The sequence below is a fragment of the Ptychodera flava genome, chromosome 11 (assembly GCF_041260155.1).
Source record: "Ptychodera flava strain L36383 chromosome 11, AS_Pfla_20210202, whole genome shotgun sequence".
Taxonomy (NCBI): Eukaryota; Metazoa; Hemichordata; class Enteropneusta; family Ptychoderidae; genus Ptychodera; species Ptychodera flava.
In genome coordinates this window covers 27,296,798-27,323,253 of record NC_091938.1, presented here as the reverse complement: position 1 = coordinate 27,323,253, position 26,456 = coordinate 27,296,798, and the positions used below count along the sequence as shown (strand labels likewise).

Genomic DNA, 26,456 nt, shown 5'->3' with positions numbered 1-26,456 from the left:
ACTGAGTAGCTTAGCTAAGTTTGTTTTAGTACTCGTCGTTTACTGATTTTTTCTTCCAATGTACAGCCGTGACAATGTTTATTCAGCCTTAATTCCATATATAGTTTTCATTGATATAAAATGAAATAAGCGATTGTTTCAAATAACAAAGTATTTCTTCGTTTCATTATCTGCGTCGTGATATGTTGTCAGTAAATCGTGTATGTCGTGCATCCGACTTTGAACCATTGCCTACGCATACAATTTAAAAGATAATATCATTTGTGCGTGTAGATCGCTGTTTCTGTTAAGACAACAAGGACATTTAGCTCCGTTTCAAAATTTATTAGGAGATCATGTTGTCTAAACGGACTGATATCTAGTCCATGTAGATATGAAACCGGGAAGCAGAGTTATCTGTTACCATTGTTTGTCGTAACATCTCATGTCATGAACGGAAAGGAACAAACAGATTTAAGCGTGTAAACCGCGTTCAGTGCTAAAATCACCGTATGGATATTTGGATGGAATTGGAAGAAGCAACTGACTGAAACGGGACTATGAGGCTATTGTCTTAACTGTAGTCAGTCCACATGCACAGCTTACCAATTAGGACCTGAGGTTGGCAGTTGTGTAGATGGAAGTTTTAGTTTAGACCCCAATGGTGATGGCTATGCTGCCGTACTCAAGAGAAAAAACTTGTTTTGGCAAAAATCGTCATCTTTATAGAAATAGAATATAATATAGATTCTGAACGATACATGTAACTTCTACGCCTTATAAAGGAAAACAGAGAAAATACATACGTTATTCCTCTAGTGGCCGCGACCACCATCGGTCATTCAAATGAAGTTCATGTACTTGATGAATAAGGCTACTGCTTCTCCAATTATGTGATAAATTAACCGTTGTTCTCATTGTCGAAACGTAATTCACTGCCGAAACAGTTCCCAAGTTGCAACTGCAATTTGGAGTTTTCAATATACATATTCGCTGCTGTCTATCTCTGCATTACTGTGTTTGTAGGCTCACAAACAAACAGTAGTATTACAAACTTTCAAAATTAAGCTGAAAACCATTCCACTTCAATGCAGGGTCGCACACCACATACTTTCAATCAATTTTCAATCCACTCTAAATTATCTAGGCGGCCTTGTCATTAAATGTAACAAGAAAATGGAAAGTGTGATAATTGTCAAAGTGTAATACCTCATATGGCTTTTCGCCGGGCAAGCTAATTGAATGTTCAGAAATAGAACGGATTTTGGTAAAATCAATACACTTATGAACTGTCTTCGGCTGAGTGCACTTATTAGAGCCAGTTACCTAAAGTTAAAGGGCACCCTTCAAATCGGCGAGAATGTGGTACGCAGGTCGGCAGGCAGGTTATTTTAGCGACATTACTGAATGAATGTTCGCGTAAATTCATTCCGTGGCAATATCTATATGCTGGTATTTCTCTTCAAAGCAAACATTTTGCCTTCAAAATTTCTCTGAGCTCTAATTTAGAGTGAATTGAAAATTGATTGAAAGTTTCTTTGACTATCTTAAAAGCCTTGATTGATTGTATTCGTATATTTGGCGAATATCACTGCACAGTACACATATTTGTTATGATGTAGTCGCCAAGCCTCCTCAAATCGCTTCATGTTTGAAATTGAAAAACATGCCGGTAGATTTCGTCCAGGCTATGTTTGAGGAGAAAAAAATAGCATTTATATCTCACACGGCAAGATAGCTAGCCTAAGAATACCCTTATAAAGGTGTCAATAGGTCCTGGGACGGATATTTGTTTATTAAAGGAAGATAAACTGAGCAAATTCCTCCGTGCCACATCAGTGCATAGCGCAGTTGCTGACACTAGGTATGAAATTCACATATCGTTGATTTGACCCTCTTTGACTCCTGAACTAAAGGTTAAACGAGTTATATAAATAGGATGATGCGTTTTCTTGTTTACATTGAACCGGGAAGTAGAGTTTTCAGTCATAACATTTCGACACAGTATCTCATTGATGTCTAAGCTGAACGTCATGGTCATGTTTTCATTGAAAATGCTACTCATCGTCTTCTGTTTGCTGTTACGGATAACAAGCGGAGAAGGTAAGACAAATAGAATGTTGGTCGTTATGAATTACAGGTTTGAATATGGTATAAGGGTTGACCGGACAGTGGTGATATGTAGACATAGGTGTACTTTGGCATCATATCTCTGGCTGTATCCTCACTGTTATATTTGGCATAACCTAGGTGCTGATAGTGTTCATGAGAATGTACGCGACTCTATTGTACTTGTCTCACATCCGAACCCTGATGGATTGTCGCGAAAGTTTTCATAATTCTCCGTGACAATGCGTGGCTTCTCTCGATTCAAGTGCCTTTATACACTTAGCACAAGTATGACAAACACTCTATCGGATTGTCCTGTGAGAAATCGCCGTTAGACTGAGTCAATACATATGGATTCAGTATACATTGTGATATCGATGTGTTGGTCAAATGCTGAGAGAATCGTTCTCAGAGCTTAAAGATTTGAAAGAAAGCAATATCGAAATCAATACTAAGAATTACAGTATGATGGGGTGACACATTAATAATTTAAAAATGCAAAAGTTTGTGTAAACTGTAATTATTGCTCAATAGGTAGTAATCGTTTCAACATTTAAGGTACTTCGAGCGTCTAAACTGTACACTGAAAACTTTTGCTAAGATATTCTTGAAGCAACCATTAAACCATTCTTTTTCACAATCAAGAATACATATCTGGGGTCGCCGTTCAAATTGTGGTGCTAGAGAAACAAATTACTGAATATTAAAAATACTTGAAATTCCAAATAGCCGTGATAAATGTGATATCACTATCAACAAAAATGAAACTTTAGATTTATAAAAATATTGCGGTGAAAACTTTATTTACTCCACGAGATTCAAAATTAGTCCTTGCAAGTGGTAGACACAGTTTTTGAGTCTCAATATCTGTTTCCGAGGTGCATACTACGTATAACTATTAATTTAGCAAAACAATATTTCCGATATAAAGGGTCGCTATAATAATTAGCAAATATTATTTTACGTTGTATTGAACTGAACTTAATACTCGCGGGACCCCTATTATGTAAATATATTAGGGAAGTGAATGTAAGTAAGCTAGTTTTGATCCGTTATACAGAGCCAAACATTGACTGCTTGTTACAAATTAACAATTTAATCATATTTCGTGACATAGAGATAATTAATTTGACGATTGTACCATTCGCCTCATTGTCGGGTAAGTGTAAGAAATGTTTTAATTATACATGTGGAAGATTAATTTAGGATCTTTGTTTACTCTATCAACTTTTTAAATATACTCTCAAGATTACCTCGAAACGTCCGGTATCGGGTTTTTAATCACGTCATTACAGTGTATAATGCAAAAGACAACTGGTGTTGGAGCAGTAAGGAAAGAATTTTTATCAAGAAATGAAGCAACATTTAAAGCCAGAAAGGTGTTTTCCTGTAACATGCTTTTCAGAAATAGAGTAGCTTGGTAGATTTAAGGGGGAGGGAGGGGGGTAGGTAGGTAGGTGGGTAATCAAAAATGTTCAATCCTGACATACATTTTATATTGATATATAATTTATAAATAATTTCCTTCTTTTTAAGTCTTTCACTTTACAGTATGAAATACTGAACGAGAGGAATACAAATTTCGAATTAATTATATATAATCCCATGGTATTTTTCTCTGTTTGACGTCATCGTACACGAGTGTTTTTCGCGGAGCAGTACAACTTCAAGCCGAAGGCGAGAAGTTTAGCGGCTACGAGAAAAACATGAGTATACGATGACGTCAAAAAGAGAAATATTCCATGAGATTATATATTTATCACATTAAAGTCTTCTTATTTTTCTTTGATGTGGATGGATCAAAATTATTGTAACAAAGTGCATGATTTTTATCGCGATTTTGTGTTTTATTTACGCGGATTACTTTCATTAAATGAGCATTGTCTCGTGCTGGACCGATGCAAAGGCAAGTCTGCCATCGGCGAATAGCTTTCACCACGCTAGCGACGGATAACCATAGTATTTTGAGTTATTTAGTATACTTACAAATTATATTTATGAAGTGAATGCAATGACACGATCGAAACAGTAGTTATCATTCTTAGAGATGCCGTGGCTTTTAAAATATCACAAGTTTACGACCTTTGCGAGCCCGAAAGATTCAGATCTATGACACACAGAGTGTACGCTTGTAGTGGGCACTGCCGTCACCGGTCTCCGCCGGTGGCCATCTCGGTCGTCAATGTTTTCGTCTTACGGACTTTGATGTTTGCTGTGACACATATATCGCCCGTAGGTACATCCCAATTTTGTTACTTGACGGAAACCCTGTTCTGTTGTGAGTGTTGTCCGAGTCAACTTTCGAAATACATCGGATTCTACAGCGCTGCACTGCAGAGTTAAGGCTACAGGTCGACAGCTTATGTCTTCACTACAGCCTTACGCTGTAGGTTTGATTCCGATCGAGAAACAACGGAATAATTTGTGTGATGAAGGAAATTTATCGTTGTTCGTCGAATGACTTTATGCTTGTGCCTTCTATGTCGCTTTCCCGAAGATTATACGGTACTCATTTATTAAGTTGAACTTTCTTCGAGGTGTATCTTTCTCTGGTTTATCGCCAACCGGGATCGCCGGCTCGAAGTCGCTTGGCGATCGCCAGGTACGACGACATCCACATTGTCCACAAATAAATAAATCACAATATGGTCAACGTAGCTTTCAATACCGTGCTGCCAAACTGTGGAATGCTTTGTTTGAAAGGGTATGGTCCACAGTATTTATCTGATTTGTTTACCGTTCAGAGTGATGTACATAGTCATCATGCACGACGGTCTACTTCTCGCCAGTATTTTTATGTACCTGGATTATGCGAAAATGAATGTTCCTTTGTAGATGTAATTATCGTAATTTTGCTTGAGCCCCGATGAAAATTACTGTACAAGTAACTCGGCCGCTCAATAAAAGTGTAAATTGAGCTTAAGCTTACAACTGGAGCCGTGACGGTACTGAGCCATCAAAACGATCGACGGTATCCTCATTCGGTTCTTGGAAATAGCTAAAATTTTAGCGACTCGAAATTTCGTTTGACATGCCTTATATATTTCCATATCTGGATATATCGGGTCACAATTTTGTCAAACTGCCATGAGAGCACGGCATCGATCACAACAAATCGGTCTGTGTCGCGACGTGCACGTACTCACACGTTACGGTACCATTGCAGGAAAAAAGTTCCGGTTGATGACGTACAACAGGGATAATATGGATTTTTTATCTGTGCTGGTGTACGTCACACAGGTGGAGATACTGGGCAGTTCATGTGATAATATATGTATTTTGTTCATGAATGTTTTTGTCTTGTTTTTATGTTAAGTATGCAATGACTATAGTTCTTCTTCTACTCGCTGAAACGTTCAACGTTCAAATCGGGACTTAGTAAATTTCCATATGTGGATTGTTCTGACAAACAAAATATTTTTTTCATGAATAGGAATCTGTGGCTGCATGGATGTATACATAAAGAGAGCTGAAATATTATCTAAAATTTGATGTTTTACATTATAATTTCACATAATGTACTTCAAAGGTTAATATTCTTGTAAAAATATCGAAATTATTTAGAACTCAGCATTCTCTCTGTTCTGTCATGTATATATTTAGTCATTTCAAATATGACTCATTTCGTTTCATATTGCCAACCAGTAATTGGCAATATCCTACTTTCATGATGTCAAGTGCCGCTAACTGGTAAATTTAATCAATTTCGCAAAATCATCACAAAACATGTTTTGTAGGCTAATATACCGATTTTACTTATTTTTGACCTTGACCTGAAATCTAGAGGGGAAAGTAGAGCTGTTCGTAACTGCCCTCCCACTGGCATACACGGAAAATGTGCCCTCCCACTGAATTTTGATGCAAACTGCCCTTCAGTATCTATGGTCTGCCCGCTTCCCACTCCCCACAACAATTCAAGCTCCCACTAGCACTGCCCTCTCTCTGCAACTGAAATTCCCTATTGCCAACTAGATGCTCACTAGACAACTCAGACCAACATAAAACAGTGCGAGCAGCTAGCAGTGTACCTGGAATATTGCTCCCCTCTAAGTTAGGCGCTTACCAAATCTCTCCTAACGTTCTATCAACAACGGCTTTCCCCTCCCTCCACGTATTTTCCGGTACCCACAATCAAAAATTTTCTCCCTGCCCACAGAAAATAATGAAACTTTCTTCCCCGACCACAATAAATATTTTTGTTTTCTTTCCGCACGATGATCAGTTTTGAAGTTTGCCCGCCCGCTGAAAAACTGCCTACGAACACCTTTCTACACGAACAGCTCAGTTTGCGGCACTTGATGTGCATCGCATATACTTACGACTGTTTTATATTTATGCAGGCGATGGTCAGGTTTTGAGAACTGAGCTCCACAATTTAGTGGAGTCATTCTCTGACTTGCGTATCGCTAATTTAACCAAATCCAATTGAGAAACATTGCTTTTTGAATAGATCACTTTTAGGTTTCTGCATTTACCATACTTTAGACTTCCTCCTGCAGGCTGAGTTGAGTACAACTAATAACATTAAGATTCAAGGGAAAGACACTGCACTTTAAGTTTGCGTCTGTTTTGGGGATCATTGATATAGATTTGAACTACCACCATATTGCATTACTGAGGACCTGGCAACAAAACAAAATGAACTATTGATATATACGTATTTAAGCTAGAAAAATGTATTCAGTATAATTCTTTAAAGTGTGTTTACTTATTTACTGGTATCAAACTTGCGAGATCAAAGATATGTAACCCTTACCAGTCATACTAATGATGTGAAAGGAAGGTAGGTTTGCAAAGAGAATTAACATTCTGGAAAAATAAAAGTCAAATAAACAATAAGATATTAGAAAAAAGTAAATAACTTGAAAATTATTAACCTACAGTTATAAGCTATGTCTGAATCGCCAGCAGGGTATACATATGAATCGATGTTCCAATCTGAACTTTTAATATCTATATTATTTAAGAGGGATCTACGTCAGTCACTGATTTCAAACTGTCCGCTGTAAATCCAGTGTTCCTATTCATGCATGACCATAGAGCCATATTATGAAATATGTTGATGAGTGCATAAAAGTTTGTCGGTTTGCCCTCTGCTGGCACATTTATTGTTTCTGTTAATTATGTTGTTCGGGTGTCCGTTTTCCTGATAACAATAGTTCCCTCAATTGTCTGTGATTTTGTTATTGTCGTACTGCTTCTGTATACCAATGACCAGATTTTATCTATGGTTTGGTATTCCATTTGCGTGTATTGGTACGGGTTCAATGCTGTTATTGCCTCTAAAAAGAAGTGCTTGAATGTTACTAAGAACGAAATTTTTAAATTTTGATGGCGACACAATAAATTCTCATACCCATAGTACAAAATATTATGTATCTATATAGGCCACTAACATATGATCATTTACCCAACCACCGTGACCTCCGCGAAAACAAACATACACGCATATAGACAGATAAAAAGATAGGCGGATGATAGATAGATAGATAGATAGATAGATAGATAGATAGATAGATAGATAGATAGATAGATAGATAGATAGATAGATAGATAGATAGATAGATAGATAGATAGATAGATAGATAGATAGATAGATGTACAAATATACAAATGTTCTTTGTGACATTTACAGTGAACACATTTATGTGTTTAACCTAAGAGCTGTAATATGTGTATTGTGGGACAGCTGCTGTAATTTTCTCTATGGGATTATTTTTGCAAAGCTAACCCAACGTTAATACTTCTTCGTGGTTTCTGGAAAGGGTTGATGTTTTGTCAATTGCAACAGCTAATGTACGTTAAAATATAGAAACACTGTGTTTACAGCCATGTATCCTGAAATCAGAGCATGGTATTAGGATGTCTTTACAAGTGAGTAAATGTTACGGTAGATGTCAATCGTCTCTCAATGTTAATTCTATTCCAAAAAATACTTGATGATTGTTTTAAAGTTTTATTTATAGTTCATGCATTTGTGAAAAAAACATTTGTTTAAAGAAATACAGTCCAGACTGCAATGTCTTCTGCTTTGTTTACGATACCAAACATTATTCAGGATATATAAGTCAATGTTGCTTCCAAGTTTCAAATTGGCCATACCATTAGATTGTCTAATATATAAGGGTCGCCACTCTTAGGCACACGTTAATGGTCATAATATAGCAGTGGCTTATGGAAACCCGTCAACATTAGCAATACAGTAATTCTAAAAATCACTGCTGCTGTTTTTCTTGATGTTCCATAATTCCTGCACTAAAGCTATAGTTTTTTTATAGATATATCAAAAAGTACTCTTGTTATTTTGTAAATGAAAATATGGTTAAGGGTAGACACACTATCTTTTTTGGATACATAAAGTATTAGGAAAATGAATACGGCTATTGTGACAAAGAACTAATGATTGTTATATAAAAGTAGACAAAGCCCCCAAAATTGAAAGTAGTGTTAAGACCAGCATTCATTGATGGTACTTGCAAAGTCATGATCCCGAGAAAGTCATTGCACATATATATTGATACGAAACATAAAACATTTATATAGGAATATGAGTGAAGGGAAAATGAAGTAACAATATTGCATCGTTTTATGGGGTTTGTCATAATTGAAATGATCAATTTATGAATTGTGTCGGGTGCTTTTACCCCTTCTGAATGCGTATTCCTATTCATCGATTTATTGCCAGAGATGGACTGTGGCGGCGAAGTCATAAGCGAAGGTAGAGGTTCAATCGAATTTCGTGGAACTCCAGGATTAGACACGAATGAATGTATATGGACCATATACATCTCCGAGCAATCTAAGGTGACAGCCAAAATCGAAGCCTGTACTCTAGCCGTGGAGACAGATGGCAGCTATGAAATGAGTTACATAGAGGTCAGAGATGGAGAAAACGCTGACGATCCACTCATAGGGAATTACACTCACTGGGATTGTTCATCATCGGAATCATCGATATCTATTGGATATGCCTCGACAAACGCGATGTGGATTCGTTTAGTTTCCCCTACTATCACAGATGAGGATATATATTTTGATCTGCAGTTTGATGGTAAGTTTCTGTATCAGTTCCTCTTTTTCATTTGACGTTAATAATTTTACTTAACTATATTGATTCCATATATCCTGCTGTTCATATCTATTACATACAAAAGTATCCTTTTACTATTAGTGTTGATTGCATTAAAGCTTCCATTTACTGCTTCAAAAATTTGCGTTAAACTTTCAATTATTTCTAATCTTTGAAGTATACGAAAATATCGCATGTTTTTCAAAAACGTGCGTTTGTGTTTTTTATAGTTCTTTCACTCAAGAAAGTATGAAATGGTATTGACAATTAAACATGTATGCGGTGAAACGCACGTCTGAGAATTTTAATATCCGTTTGTTTTTGCACAAGTGTCCGTCAGAATGCTAGTTTTAGGATTTGTGCATCAATGATCGGTCTTAAATTTGTCTGTAGATTTGTCAAGATATTTAGACTTTTACGCAGTTTAACAGACAATTGTGACGTGTTATTTCACATACATGGATGTTAATTTACTGTCAACAGGTGAACAGTCAGAAAAAAATATCTGCTATTGTGCCGCCGACTTATACCTATTTGAAAATAGTACACACCCAATCCAGTAATGAGACATGTGTAAATCCGTGTGCGTCGAAAAATTGCCATATTCTGTTCTTGCTTTATTTTCTGTGAAATTTACGACACACGAACAAAGCTGAAATATTTGATGTCAGTTCTGTAAAATTAAGACCTGTCAGGTTAAAAAAATAATTTACAAAGAAACGATCATTATTGCTGCAGATGAGCAGAGGGTGTTGAGTCGGAAAGATGTTATTTTATAAAAAATCACTTCAGCGAGTCACGCATTAGTGTAACTGCATGCAATGACCTTGATGACAGCAACACGACTGTGTACTGTCTTCGTCAATTGTTTGAAAACGTAGCATACGCGTATACTATGTGTGAAATGAATGCGATTCGAAAGGTATGTGTCATATAATCTCGAGATAACATATACAGCACGATAACTCGTGTTCACAAATTAGTCGTGATAATACTTCTATAAATTACATACATTAATAATTTTATTCATAGACCTGTACAAGGCCTACTGTGGGATATTTCAACAATAAACACGGGAAAGATATTATAGAAATAACGGGCGACGCGCTGACCATTCATGTTTATTTATGGCAAGAGCAAGGGCGAGAGGAAAGCCAAAAGTTAACGGGCGAGGCTTGCTGTTATTTCCATTATATTATCAACGGACCCAATAAAACCGTCAAAATTTCACAAGTGAACGACAACTTGGCCCCAGAACTGAACAATACGCGACGCACTGTCATACGCGCTGTAAAAATATGGCAAAGCCGGAGTGTTTTCAGAAAAAAAAATATCTCAACTTGGCCAACAAGTGCTAAAAATGACTTAATATCCGTACAAACAACGCCGCTTGTTGTTAAAATGGTCGAACCTTGCGGTGTGGCTGACCATTGAGAGATAGTATGCTCTTTGACCATCCTCCAAGGGTTGACCGGGCTGCAAAATTTGAGCCAATCAAACGACTGAATCGGAAAAAATACTGTAACTCTCACATTTCGAGAAGTAAAATGTTCTGCTACTACAGTGTTTTTATTTTGAAATATTAGGCACATAAGAGAACGTTCAGAAATCTTAACATCCTTTGAGTTTGTGTGTCAGAGTAAAACAAGTTTAACTTGTACGTTACAGTCAAGAAATCCATGTATGCCAAACAATAAAACTCCAAACTCAAACTACAAGCGCTGTAGCATTGCGATTATAATTAATTGTGCTGCTGTATTTCATGGACTTCACCCACGACAGGATGCAATCTGATAATATGCAAATGATATAGTTACGACCTTTAACCCTGCCTACCATTTTGTTGCTGAACGGTTAATTGTTGTCAGCGTTTATCGATGTTTTTAAAGTATCGAAGCTGACATTTCGACATTATTTGACCTCTTACGTGTTCTGTGTACACATGCGCGTCACCTACCGACACACAATTCGCAAATGAAGCACAATATACCGAAGAGAGAGCCACAAAATGGTTTGTGATTCTAGCCCGATGGAAGCTTGAGTAAGGCTCTCCCTTGTCCGAAAGTGACTAACTTTCTGTCTCGCGATCGACATTTTATGCATACTCTCATGAAAACTTGTCAATTCTATTTTGGCATTGACTCAAGTACGAAGGGGACGTTATTCGCTAGTTACCAGCCCCTGTCCGTACATCACAAACCCAGTCCCCGTTCAACGGTGCTCCACAGTCCGCGTTGACCCTGAAGAATTGGGAATACCGGCAAAAATCAAAGTGCGGTCAAACATTAATAAATTTCCTGATGACATCATAAAATCCATCTACTTTATAAGTCTAAAGAATGTAGGAGCTCGTACATAACATTATATTTATTTACCTGTGGGTTTGCACTGGTAGGCGCAGCAGATTTGTCACTGTTCGTTACGTGACATTAATTGCTTAGTCGACGAAATACCAGTCCTACAGCTGGCCGCAATCAGTAAAGAAAACTATAGTGCAGCACCACATGACTCGATACCAAGTGAGTCAACTCTGTCTTAACCATACTTCACAAGACTAAGTTCACTGACAACGGTATTTTTGCGTCTTACCGCCCATGCTCGGTCTAGCGCCCTCTTTAATGTATCGATGAAAGTTTAATCTAGATAATATTTTAGGAACAATCAAGCCACATGTCTCGTTTTCATTTTGGGGTGGTAAATAAAAAAGTATGCGATGCAGGTCGAGGTAAGGTAAGCCATTTCGTACTTAAGAACCAACTGAATTAAAATAAAAATGCTACATCGAGAATTTTGTCAAAATATGATAAAAATAAGAAAAAAAACGGGGACTGCATAAAACTTGCAAAATAGAGAAAGTGGCAGCTGATGTATAACTTCAAAAATGCACGCCGCACTGCTAGTATCCCTGACCTCTATGATGTTGGGGTTTCGTGAAATCCAACCCAAACTGCAATTAGATTCTTCGTTTTTGCGATTCATGTTCGAGAGTTTGTCTCGATCTCTTTCCAGTCGCTACACTGCGGCTTGTACTAAAAATTTGAAAGTGTGCAGCGACTATTATCGGAACAAATACTGCTCAAATAATTACTTTGCGATCGGAAAAAAGTAGTTACGATTACTCTACTCTACAAAAATAGTTTTATTCACAGTCATACACTGTACCAAGGCTATTTGAAATATGGCTAACGATCAGTAATCGTCGACACAGTAGGATAATAATGGCATTTTTATTAATGTTTCAGATAGTAAATCATTACCTAAACAGTTATAGACGAAGATTACTGAACGCGCCCTTCTGCTACTGTACGTTTTCATTGCGTTGTCGTTAGAAACACTTCATACGATATCGATAACACGTATATTGTATTTATTGTGCTGTGACAGTATATACAGCACATGAAATTTCCTTCCTTCCTATTCAGCCTGCGGTGGTAACATCAAAACGAAGGGAGGGAGTGTCTCTTCACCATTTTATCCAGACTCATACCTGAAAGGCGGAAACTGTACATGGACAATAAACACCTACCAAGGAACAGTCTTCTCGTCCAGTTTTGAAGAGTTTAAATTGAGATATTCTGAAGATTCTATAGAAATAGGAAATGACGTAAGCAATGGAGAAGCTGATATTGGACGATACACCAACGATGATCATCCATGGACAGTTAATAATACTGAATCAAATACGATGTGGATTACTCTGATAGCGTTTGAATTGCCCGAAAAGGATGGAACTGGGCCTTTTTTCTTTCAACTAGAGCTGAAAGGTAAGTTTCTAAAGGTCAAAATAAGTTTTATCAGATGACTTTTCGGTTTGAAACATGACATTCGGTAAAAATTAATTTATCGATAACATCAAATGGGGCGAGCATAGAATGCATAGAGAAGACTTTGCGCATTCGTGCTAAAATATTGTAAAGTCATTAAGCTTTCTACTGAACCTGGCTTCTCCGTTTGTACGTTCATCGCAGTGTAATAGACATCATTAAGGAAAAAGTGAAATAAATTAATAGAGTAAAATAATACAAACTTTTTGAATTAGGCAAATTTACACTGTTGAGTATTCATATCATCTTTTGATGATATTCAAAGTGGAAGCTTATATTTTAACTTCGCAGTATTTTTAAGGGCTAGTTCTTCAATTTATCATCAGTCAACAAGTTCGGGTCATCTGACAGTGTATCTTTTCAACTTTGATGGAGTACAAATGCATTTTGAACAGTGCGACTGCTTCTTTGCATTACATCGATAATATGAGGTTGATTGCCATCTTGAGAATGTACTCTTAGTTTCATTTGTAAAGCGTTTATCAAATATCTAACCTGATCACCAGGTGCTATAGAAGCAATATCAAACCCGAAAGCAACTTCAACTGAGTACGAACAGTTTCGTGCATACACAATAACTCATAAAGCTATACACGACAATATCCACATCAAATATCAGTACAGATTGTGAATTCGGATAAAGTGTCTCTGATTACACTGTAGTTTGCGATAAGAAGCGGAATCATAATGTTTACAGATATTCTGATCAGTTCCTCATTCAAAAACAACCCTTTGGGCCGTCGGAAAAATTAAATAGTCTTTTTCTCCTTTCATCCCTCAACCGATTAGCCAGAGGACGACAAACAAAGAATATCATTAGTGTTTTATCGTAAAACTTCACTGATAATGTTATGATCATTTAGTCATCTCATCATTGGCTGATCCTACACAGCCACTGAAGTTTTCATTATACTCCGATATGTCGTTTTAGTCATTGGTGGAAATGGAGGTGATATCTTTGGGCAGAAAGGTTTCATTGTTTCACCAGGCAATCCAAAAGGAAGTGAACGTGGGATCTATCCAAATGCAGATGCTACCTATACTTGGAATATCTATTCTCCGAACGGAACTTTTGTACTTGGACGTTTCGTTGATTTTTCACTCTACACTTGGGACAAAGTCAGTATATTTGATGGTGATGAGAGTGAACCCTTCATCGAGTATCAACATAGCCACGGCCAAGATGAACAGTTTAATGCAACAGGAAACAAAATGGTGATACAACTTTACACTGTCAAGGATGAAGAAGGTAAAGGTTATGGAAGATTCGAACTTCACTTTGAAGGTATAGTAGTCGGAATTATGAAACCCTTGTCTTTTTAGCAATACTGTTAGTGATAATTTAATATGACAGGAAAAATGGTGTTACAACGTTACAAAAAGCACATGCATGAGGGTCTATGGAAGACTTTCACTTCACTTCGAAGGTTTTCTATTTCTATTTAATAACCGTCAATGAATTTCAACCATTGCATTTAATCGGTTGGTATCATGACACTCACATAGTTTTAGTTAAGGCACTTCAGAAATTATAAACTTCACAAATTCATTGACCTGCAACACTCTACTATATACTAAATAGTCTTGTTAGAAGAATTTACAGTTTCAGTGGAAGTTTTAAGGTAATGTGGCTGCGACCTCCTTTGCGAAACGTGACGTGTCTTAATATGAACTGCTTTTTAATTGTTTTACTTGCATTTTGACGTCGCTTTTCAGATTAAATTATCGGGGAAAATAAAATTAATATTGAGAAGACAGGCATTGCTTAATCTAATTTTCTTACAAAAGAAATGCGACTGACTCTCGGCAGGTTTATTGCAGTCAACTACAGAAGAAGTCACAGGATACAACGGTACTGTACACTCACCTCTATATCCATTACCCTATCCAATGAACGTCCAATACACGACTAAGATATCAACACCATCAGGCACTATTATGGCACTAGAATTTATAGAGCTGACGTTGAGAACAGGAGACAACGTGTCTGTTTATGATCAAGATGGCCAACTTCTTGCCGGATACAAATCAGGAGAAGACCTTGGAGTTTTAGAAACGCACACTAACGCCACATTTGTCATTCTATATTCTGGTAACGAAGATATAACAAGAACAGGGACTTACTCCCTGGAGTTCAAAGGTTATTATGTTCACTTGTCATTGCATAATGATGTCGTGGATTGTAGTATGAAGTGCGGTTTACTTCAGATCTTATGAAGTATATTTTCCTATACTTTACAACCCGATTTTCCCGCATGTAAATTGCAGCACGTATTATAGGTTAAACACTGCAGGTATAAGCGCATAGATAGTGTAGGCGTATACTGCAAAAAATTCATTTTAGAATGGCCTGATTCATGTAACGTTGTTTTAATATGAAACTCCCGTCTGAATAGGCTGAATATAATCGCGAAAGTGAACAACGCCGACAAATTAACTGTGCATGAATTTGTGCATACACTTGCAAAGCCTTTCTTTGCAATGAAAGAAAATTGGAAGAAGAGAAAGTCTTCCTTTTCTTTGATGTGAAATATTCCTGCATTGAGTCAAAAAGCATGGTGAATGCATAATTTTTAATGAGATGGGGACCATAAGAAAGTTTTTCCCTCTTTTCAGCGCTATCAGCCTGTTTCATTCCTGATGACGAAATGAACGGCGAGCTTTATCCAAAAGATGACATCTACTGGCCTGGTGATGAACTGATGATAACTTGTCATGAAGGATACGAACTGTCTACAAACTACACAAATGTGACATGCGAGACTGACGGTAGCTGGAGTGATGACTTTCCGACTTGCATTGGTAAGATCAGGCTCGGCGTTGGTCCATTAATTTGATAGTTTCTCGATCGAATTCGAACTCACAGCATACATCGCAAGTCACCTATTGACTCGTTATTCACTGTGAAAGCTTACAATAAAGTTGGCAGGAGTGTCTGAAGAGGACTATAAGTCATTATAGGAATATTCCACAAGAAAGGATGTATATTTAACTGTGAAAGCATTGTACATTGTTTTGTTTTGTATTATGTTTAGTTTCAGCTTGGTCACCTACATCATCGAAAAATCAGATACAATATTGAGAGAGAGAGAGAGAGAGAGAGAGAGAGAGAGAGAGTCACTTTTTTGCATCACTCTTTTATAAGACTAACAAATTGCACAATGCTTGGCTTATCATGGACAATGATATCAGCTTAAGTTTAGATTATTTTTGTTATGGGTAACATCTACCGACTACCGTACGTTAACGTTGCCCGATATGTATTTTCCATAAATGCCAACTCTATTCATCCACAAGCTGTGGTGTGTAGTGACCCAGGTGAAGTGGGAAACGGCTAGTCAGAGGGCGACGACTTCACCTCTAGTAGCAACGTCACATACCGATGTCAGGAAGGCTATACACAATCGTTTCGCTTAAAAATGCAAATTTACACGTGATGGCCAAAGACTTTAAATCTGACACGAAACGTCTGTCCTCTAATTCGTTATATTTTGATAACTTTCAATACCCTTGCCGTGGGTTTCATCGACTATTATCTCAAATGGTATCACTTTCACGGGACAGTTCCGTATCCATGGTTTTCTAACAATTCATTTTTGACACTAACACTGTGCAAGCCCTTTGTTTTTCATTGAAAGTTTTAGCTGGTTACTCAATTTACTTTTAGATATACATTACAATACTGTGCCATCTGCTACGCGGAAATCTATTTATAGTTTACATAAGTGTTAACCCATTTACCCATCAGCTGTGATATGCGGTGACCCAGGTGACCCGGAAAAACGGTGAGTCAGAGGGCGATGACTTCACCTATGGTAACAATGTCACGTAACGATGTCATGAAGGTTATACGTTGAACGGGACAAGCACGATTACATGCCTATCGAATGGAGCCTGGGATGATGATTTGCCTCAGTGTATAAGTGAGTTAAGTGAATATTATTTTTTTGATAAAATATAATCAAACTTGATTAAACAGTAACATTCATCATATGTAGCCTAAGATGAAGCAGAATTTTGCAGAGACATTGCCATTTACATTAAAATCGCTTGATAAATAAACTGGATCGAATTTCATCACAGAAAAGTTTTTTTCCATTGCACTTTAGGAACATCTTATTCTGACCCGTTCTTGAAAATCTAATGTCTTCCTCAGAACTTGCAAGGCATAACTCTACATGTGTGCATCGAAGGCCGCAATCGTAACACGTTCCATTCCACCTTCAAAAGTGTATCCTTGGTTGTATCGTAGCTCAACCGTTTTTTTTCGTAACCTGAAAGTACGATGTGATTCAACAAATCGGCAAAGCAACTTATTCCCATTGCAAATAATAAAGGATATGGATAACAGATCTAAATATATCTTTTTTATATTTTCAGTCATTAGAAAGCATAAAATCTTTTAAGATATCCTTAGAGTTATCACATGCAGTGTATGGACGACATAATAGGCAGCCATGTCAGATACAATAATCTATGTAAAGTTGAATTTAATGTATTTACAGCATTTTCACCAAAACGTGTCGTTTCCATTTGCAATGCCGATAAGATACCAGTGCAAGTGATATTATGCTTTCGTAACACATTTACCAAAAAATCACAACCATATGTGTAACTGTTAACTGCCAGATTAACTGATCAATTCATTCTGGTTGTTTCGTGTGGAAGTCCAGAACCACTAGAAAATGGTGAAGAAATTGGCGATAGCTAAATCTATGGAAGCAACTTCACATACCATTGTAATGAGGGCTATCATCTTAACGAGTCTGAAACGATAACATGCCAGTCAGACAGAACCTGGAACGATGACATACCCGTCTGCATGCGTGTGTTTTGAATCATATTTTATATACACTGAAATTGCACGTGATCAGAATACAGCAATGAAAAGCCAGGAATGTCTTTCAAACGTCTCAACAGATGTGCCTACATTATTTAATCATTAATGAAATCTTTCTTCCTGTTTACAAGTTATCGACTGTGACGAACCCGATGACGTAGAGAACAGTGAAAAGCATGGTGATTCATACCTTTACGACGACGTTGTAGTCTACAAATGTAAAAAAGGTTATCACTTTGAGAGTAACGTGACGTACGTCGTATGTCAGGAAAACGGAGAGTGGAGTGAACTTCCAGCATGCGTACCTATCGGTAAGATGAACTCCACGAATTTATAGTTCGATATTGCACCACGGTAGTATGTTGTGATTTTGACAACATTGGTTCAGTCATCTATTCAAGGGTCAGTGAAGCCAAAATATCATTCATATTTGACAAGAGGACATTAATTATTAAAACAAATTGCACATAACCCAGATAACCATCTTACCATTTCGCCAAAGTTACACTGGACGAAAACAAATCAATCACATTCTTAAAATAAAAAACACAATCACACTAAACAGAGAATAAAATTTAAATGTGTTTAGTTTCTGTGGAAAAGGGCGCGGAGTACAATAACTTTATAGGTGTTATCGGACAATATTTGCCATTTAACCTCAAAGCACCTTTACCTCTACAAAGAGAAAACAAGAGAACACAACTAAACATTCAGTACTTCACTAAATGAATAATGGTCATACTGAAACCTGTAAATTTGAGTGAAATTATGCAGCTGAACAATTTCTAGCACGTACACTGCGCTGTGTGGGTTAAAGTTTTGTTCTGTACGCTTAGCGGACGCTAAAAACGCGTTCTCAGTTTGCTCGCGACCGCCTTTTTCTGGTAAAATTGGACGAAAAAGGTATACAATAATTAAGTAATTCACAAAATAGAGCCATTTACGTACCTTGTAAATCGTGTTTCACGTTATTTTGGTACGATTCACATGTAGTGTCATCTGAAGAGGAGATGGCAAAAGGAAACTTCCTGATACTGAGAGTGTATATTTTGCTTTCATTCGCTGACTGTTGTGAACCGGATGAGATATAGAGAGGGGCGAGAATACAGCGATTTTTATCGTCAGGGGAAAGTCGTCTATGTAATTGTGACGAAGGGAGTCACTTTTAGAGTAATGTGACATACGTTTTATGGGGTGATCTCCAAAATGTGTTTCACTGGATGGAAAACTATCATACAAGCATTTTGGATAACATCATTGTCAAGAAAGAAATTGTGATGGTTCGCTTGAAGAGCAGTTGCTGCTCCCACAATCATTGAAACTATCGTGAGACATTAATGCATGTATTTTTTATCCGTCCGTAGACGACATGGCTACACGTGGATGGTTAGGTATGTTATTGAACTTGATGAAATTTGTGGTAAGATACGTAAAAGAGAACGTGCTATGTTAGAGAAAAGTCACAATTTGATGCCATGACATTATCATTTGAAAACTGTGTTTTGTTTACGTGTTTATGAATGTCTTCAAGTCCTGTCTTCAACACACTCATGGCAGCAATGCAACATAGAGCACCTTCTGTTCAACAGAATAGCAGATAGGAGGTTTGTCGACTTTTCAACATACGCTGTAGTCGACAACATACATAGCATATATTCCGATTTGCAACTGTTGATATCCGCTTTCGGGCAATCGTTTTGAAAGGGGTAGTTGGAGACATCTTATATTGAATTATTATTCTTCGTTGACAAACCTTGTTTGTTATTTTCTATTTTCACAGTTTTCATAGTCTGTATCGTCGTCATTGTATTGGTTGCCTTCGTTATTTTCATCGCCCTAGATCTGCACCGGAGGTAAGTTTTGGTCTTTGTAACCGACAATGTAGAATGAGTTAAAAAGAAAAGTGTGCGAAAATGTGATTGATAAACAAACAAAACAATCAATAGTTCAATATGTTCAATATGATCACTGACAGGCTAAGATAAAAACGTTTGCCTCATATTTTCATCACACTCAGGTCGTTTTCGAAACCGCGGAGTGATCCGAATGGAGAAAACAGAAAGCAAACTGACAGCGTCCATTACGAAAATCACGGAATGGATATCGGTGATGAGAGTGGAAAAAGCGGCACCCTTGAACAAGACTACCAGACCATGAACCGAACTGATATCAGTCAGTATGCAACGCTGAACAAAAAGGACCAGACTGGCAGTTTTGCATCTGGGAGTCAACGTTCAGACGACGACGCTGATAATTATGCAAACATAGACACGGAAAATGGCGAGAAGGGTCTGGCTGAGAACAATAAAGTGTATGAAAATAATATAGAGACTGAACAATATATGTTTTTAATTCGCCCCCTACAGGACGACGGGGAGAACGCGTATTCCGTGCCTAACAAAACTGCCCTGGCCTCAGCAACCACCGCCATTTAAGCGAAGTGGTTCTTCAAAATGCTTGTGTGCGATACATGAACCTTCTATATAGTAATTGGTGAGTCGTACTTTATAGCCAAGGCCAAGGCAAACATAACGGTCCGGTCAATTTTAATTTTTACCTGTTGACACTATACTTTTTTAAATTCTTCGTGAATGCGGATGTAAATCATATTTAAAACAATATAGTAAAGGAAGTTGATTTTAAGGAACTTACACTGGGTGTATGTTCATACAGAAATGGTTGTCGATGAGATCAAATGTCACGTGTTCTCTCTCATTTGCATGAATGTGATTCCCCATATCAGGACTGTGCAACTTAATAACACACTCCTGTCAAAAAACGTCATATGAGGAACTCCTCACCTATGCACTGTGTTGAAAAGAATTTAATCAGAAAAACAGGTTAAACAGTTTGCTATTAACAGCTATGAGTAATTGCTGCAATACAGCGTATGTAATTTTAAATAGTCACATCTCTGCATTACTATGTGTAACTCAGAATCGTCACCTCACAGGCTTTGTAGACTCTGATAAGTCAACATTTGACGAATTAATAAAGACACTTTGTTGTCTATTATGGTTTTGATTTTTTTTCTTGCCTACTTAACTGAAATGAAAGCGGTTTCAGAAATACCAATATTTAGAAATCAAAATTCGCTTTGAATTTTAAAGCTAAGTATCGGAAGCGATACGCTTTGATTTTAAAGCTAAGTATCAGGGGCGAGAACATATAAAAAAGCTGTCAAGGTTGGCAGAAGGGAGCTTTTATCGTACAGTCCCAAAATACTCAGGAAATTAGTTATAGGTACAACTAATATCTTATGATCTGTGATCGGCTTGATGTACTTTTCACAGCCAGCTACCTAAAGATAGTCTGACTGACAGAGATATTGTACGCACGTCAGTACGCAGTTGAATTGCACGGCGTTGCAGAAGGGATTTTGAAATTTCCTCAATGTATTCTGCAGTAACCAAAATATAACCTGTTCGTGACAACCTTTATCACAGCTTCTGAATCTTTATCAACTGAACAAATACTTTTTAAGCCAAAGATATCAATTTCCTCCGGCATAAAGCTGTGACAGACACTATGTATAACACATTATAATAAAAAACGGATATTTATTGACTCGGTTATTTCCTGGTAAAGCTTCTATTCTTGGCTCAATCGTTACCAGTTTTTAGAGATTTCAAGGAAGATTAATCAAATTAATATAAAAATTGAAACACTTTCTTTTGAATTTTCAGTTTCTGTGAATGACAGCGACATTCAACCGCTTCACATTTAAAAACCATGTGACCTGTGACCTTCGGAAACAAAATATTGAATAATATAGCTGTCAAAGTAATAGAATTTTACCTATAATGCATTTCGGTAACGTATAATTTCCTCTCTAGCTCCACACTCGGTGAAAAGCCCATTTAAGGTAGCGAGAACTGCAGAACACAAAAGCCATTTTAACAGTACTTTACTTAAAGGTATACAGTCATCTGTAATCTAAATATGCCCATATATGGTCAAGGGTCGTTCCCTGATATTCAAAATGCCCGTGTGCGGCCACTGTTTTTAAAAAGGGGCCACCCTCTTAAAATCTGTGATTGGTTAGATTTCCATGGTAACTGTGGCAAAATTGGAAAAGGTGACAGTATACCTTTAATTCTCCTGGTACATAGCGTCAGGATACTGTTTTATTTTTTGAATGTTTACTTTATCACGTACTCGGATATTTTTGTTGAGTACCCTGTGCAAGTCCTACCATTTACCCTTCGACAGACTTTTACATTTCCACTGATTAACTTTGCTGTTGTACTCATCGTTCATTGATTTTATTTCCTATTGTACTGTCGTGATGGTTTATCAAACCAAAAATTCTAAAATAGTTTTCATTTACATAAACTGACATAATAAACGAATTTAATGTACATGACAATTTGACATAGCATTTCTTCGTTTCGTTACTTGTCTTTGTATCGTGATATGTTGCCGGTAAATCCTGAAAATAAAAGCTCGATGGCAGAGCTAGTTAGCCGAGCATGTCTTGTATCCTATTTTTAATTGAATTGTGCCACTTTTAAGTGATGTGCAGTTGCAAGTGTATAAATTTCACATTCTTGATTTATTCCTTTGGTGGATAGACGGAAGTTGGTCAATCTTGTTATCTAAACAGGATGATATCTAGTCCTGGCCAGTGGAAATGGAACCGAAAAGCAGAGTTTTCTATTATCATTTTTGTCGCAACATCTCGTGTCGTAATAGGAAAAGTGAAACAGAAAGCGTGTAAACATCGTTCACTGCGAAAATCGTGGTGCGGTAATTATTGATGGCAGCAGAAGAATCAACTCACTGGAACGAGATCACAGTGGCCCAAATGGAGTTTGTCCATGTCCATGGCTAAATAAAGGAGACCTGGGGTTGGCTGTTTTGCGTATGGAAGTTTATGTTTAGACACCGTGGGTCTGCTTACGTACCCAGGCGAAGCAGCGAAAACTGGTTTGTGTGTGTGTGTTTTTTTACCGTCAACTTTAAGGAAATAATATAGCGTCTGAATGATACATGTATCTACTGCGCCCTGAAGGAAAACGGAGAACACATGACGTTACTGCTCTACTGACCGCGACAGTCGTCGGTCATTCAAGTGATAGTCACATGTAGTAGGAATAAAGCTACTACCACTCCTATTATGAGATAAATCTACCGGGGGTTTTTTCAATGATCACCGAAACATAATTCACAGCTTAAACAGTTCCTAAGTTGTCAACTGCAATTCGGAGTTTGCAATTAAGAATATACGTGTATACTGCAGTATATCTCTGCATTACTATGTTCTAAGGTTTACAAAAATAGTCTCATTAGACAAGCGTTGGAAAATAAGCGGGAAACATTTGCACTTGAAAGCAGGGTCTCGTGTTATTCCTTTTAAAAAATCCTAGCGGCCTTGATATAACAAGAAACAAGCAATTTGAAACTATAATAATTATCAAAGTGTTAAACCTCGTGAAACTTTCATCTGACAAACTAAATTGAATGTTCTTGAAAAAAAAACAGATGTTGATTAAATCAAAACACTTAAATAGGAACTGTCCTCAGGTAAGTGTACTTACTAGCGCCAGTCACCCTGGGGCACCCTTCAAATTGTTGATAAAATAGTACGCAGGTCGGCAGGCGGGTTATGTCACAACATTGCTGAATGGGTCTTTTCGTCAATTCATTCTCTGGAGATATCTCGATTTCGGTATTTTCTACTAAGCTTACATTCTAAATTAAGTACTTCTTCGAGCAAGTCTCTTAAATTTTTCATAAAAACTTTCTTTATTTTTTTGAAAAGCCCTGTCTTTTTGTTTGATTTCCTGTACCCGCGATGTCATTATACTGCCGTACCACTGGAATTTACAGTCAGCAAACATATAGTCTGTGGAATAATTTTGTATATTTAGAGAAATACCGCACAGTATACGAGTTGTCTAGTCGCTAGGCTTTTCAAAACGCTTCATATTTGAGATATTAATGAAACTTTGCCGGTAGATTTTATCAATGGTTTCTAATTCAATGACAAGTATATCTAAGACAGAGAGAATTCGTACCCTAATGAAGGTGTTAATGGTCTGAAATGCCTGCATTGTGCCACGTTAATGAATCCTTCACTGCAATTTCTTTCTTTCTGCAAGGTTTTACAAACTCTGCTTAACATGTACAGACCACACTAAAACACAATTTAAGTACTTATATTTTAAATATTCTTGTTCATGTGGCTCGTAAGTATTGGTGAACAAATACTGTAGAATCACTATATTTTTTTATTCAAAAATAGAGTATTTCTACTTTTGTTGATGTCCCATGAAAGATAGATCTCGGACGTAATGTACTCTGGTCCACAGTGCAGTAAGTCACATCATGCGGAATTGAAAATTCATTAAATCTTTGATTTTAAAGTCATTCCTCCTTCTTTTATAGAGCAATGATTTCTTAATTACCAAAACAGTTATTGAACTAGAGTACTACATCTTTTGACAGGGTCAAAATCAGAATACTATGAGGTTATTAAGAAAATACCGCAAAAGATGCGTGAGGACATTGGCGCAGCGTATCGCCTGACGTGAAGCGGAGATTGATGCACCGCGCTAATGTCCTCCTGCAGCTTTTGCGGTATTTTCGTATTTAATCTTGTACGTGACTGGGGTATCAAACAGTTCGGGTGTGGACAGTTTTCGTGCTCTGTCGATTTTTCCCCTCCGATTTATAGTGCAATTGTGGAACGCTATCTTGGACGCGGGTCCCCTGAAACCGTTTTACAGTGAAAGCACAGAATGATGCAGCCGCAGGGTTTGGACGCCTGGAAACGATAAATGTTATGGACAAAAAATTATATCGTTTTCGATGGTAGATGTATAATACTGTTTTTTATTCTTACATGTACATATAGCATTTTTTGAAATTAATTTAATCACAAACATGGATAATTGTGTTGAATACTCTATGACGGGCACACCCTTTTTTATCAGTCTTCTCGATCGTGTAAATGTATGTGCGTTCTTCTCTATCGAATTTGCGTTTCCTGATTGCTGTCGTGACAATTGTTATTTCACGTGAGCTAATTACGTCGTTTTCATCCTAATAAAAGTTAAAAAAAATAACCAAATGATACTGAAAATTTTCACAAATGAGAATGTGCTTATTTAGTTTTGTTTTGTTTTTTTTTTGTACCATGATATCTTGTCAAGTGGTCATATAAAGATAATTACATAGCTTATTAACTGACTGTGTCCTGTATCAGACTTTGAAACTCCTCTGAACTCATACCATTGGTAGATAACATCATCACCATCGCAGCGTTTACTAATTCGCTGAACATGACAACAGTGTTTGGCTCTGTTTCAATACCGTGACTGGAGATCAGTGTTCACTTCCGTATATCGTCATGAGCCACCCAACGCATATAATTTAAATCTATGACATTAACAGGCATGGTTGTTTCAGAACTTAAAAATACCAAAGGGGAAGACTCATAGCAGATGCGATAAAAAGTATGCTATTCGATAATATTTGACCTCATCCGTTTCAGTAGATCGACTATACTTCCTAAAATAGTCATGGGGATATTTATCTATTAATAGAAGATTGACGCTACAAATTCCCCTGTGTCACGTTACTTGGTCGTGCAGCTGCTGACACTTGGTATGAGATTCACATTGTTGATTTGACCCGCTTTGACTGATTAACGAGAAATTAAAAATTCTGTCCAAATCTGATGATGCTTTTTAGTGAACAAGGAACTGAGAAGTAAAGTTTTCTGTCATCATTTTTGCATAGTCTCTCATTGATGTCTGAGCTGAACGCCGTGCTCACATTGAAAATGCTACTCGTCGTCTTCTGCCTGCTGTTACGGATAACGAGCGGAGAAGGTAAGACAAATAGCATGTTGGTCATCATAAGATATTACCGATGGGGATTGGGTATAAGAGTTCACGTTGACCGGCCAGTGGTTTATGTATGGACATAGGTATCTATATACATGTTCTATCTAAGGCTTGGCTGTATCCGGACTGTTTAGTGGGCACAACCTAGATGTGTGATCATCGTCATGTATTGAAAGTGAGCAATGAAAAAATCAATACTAACAGCTACAGTATTGGATGACACATTGATGGAGCAAACTTTTGTCTAAATAATTAAATTAGTTCCTAAAAGTGATAGGTAAAAGGAATATTTTAAAAATGTGAGAGTCCAAATTGGCAAATATATGTCCCAAGGCACACGCTACGTATACCTTCTACCAAATATTGTTTTTGCATTGAATTGAATTTAATGTTCGATGAATCCCTAGCTAGAGGTGTAAACGTAAGCAAGCTTGTTTTGATTCGTCAGCATCGGAAGTCAAGGATTGCCTGCTTGGATTTATCTAAAATAAGTTTATCACAAAATTTTAAATCATATTGTGTTCATAGGCCCCCGGTGCTTCATTTTCCCATCTGCACCATTAGTATTATTTCCAGATAAATATATATAGAAAATTGTGATTTATTCATTGTAAAGATTTAATTAGGATATTTGTTCATTCTGTGAACTTTATTTCCATGATGTACTCTCAAGATCACATTGAAACATCCTGTACCAGTAATTAGATTGTCAATACGTGCAAATACAGTAAACAACTTTTGGTATTATCGACGATTGGGAATGCAGTAACAAAGGAAATTCG

At 37.1% G+C, this 26,456-nt stretch overlaps 1 protein-coding gene across 1 annotated transcript; it reads left to right on the top strand.

Annotated features, from left to right (window-relative positions):
- Positions 1-1,929: 1,929 nt before the first annotated feature.
- Positions 1,930-20,256, top strand: LOC139144446 (cubilin-like). Its single transcript, XM_070715145.1, has 9 exons — positions 1,930-2,082; positions 8,774-9,139; positions 12,580-12,921; positions 13,913-14,266; positions 14,792-15,121; positions 15,598-15,783; positions 17,953-18,132; positions 19,602-19,674; positions 19,839-20,256. Exons 1-9 carry the CDS (start codon positions 1,995-1,997, stop codon positions 20,254-20,256), a joined length of 2,337 nt encoding a protein of 778 aa, XP_070571246.1. The 5' UTR covers positions 1,930-1,994.
- The last annotated feature ends 6,200 nt before the right edge of the window (positions 20,257-26,456 follow it).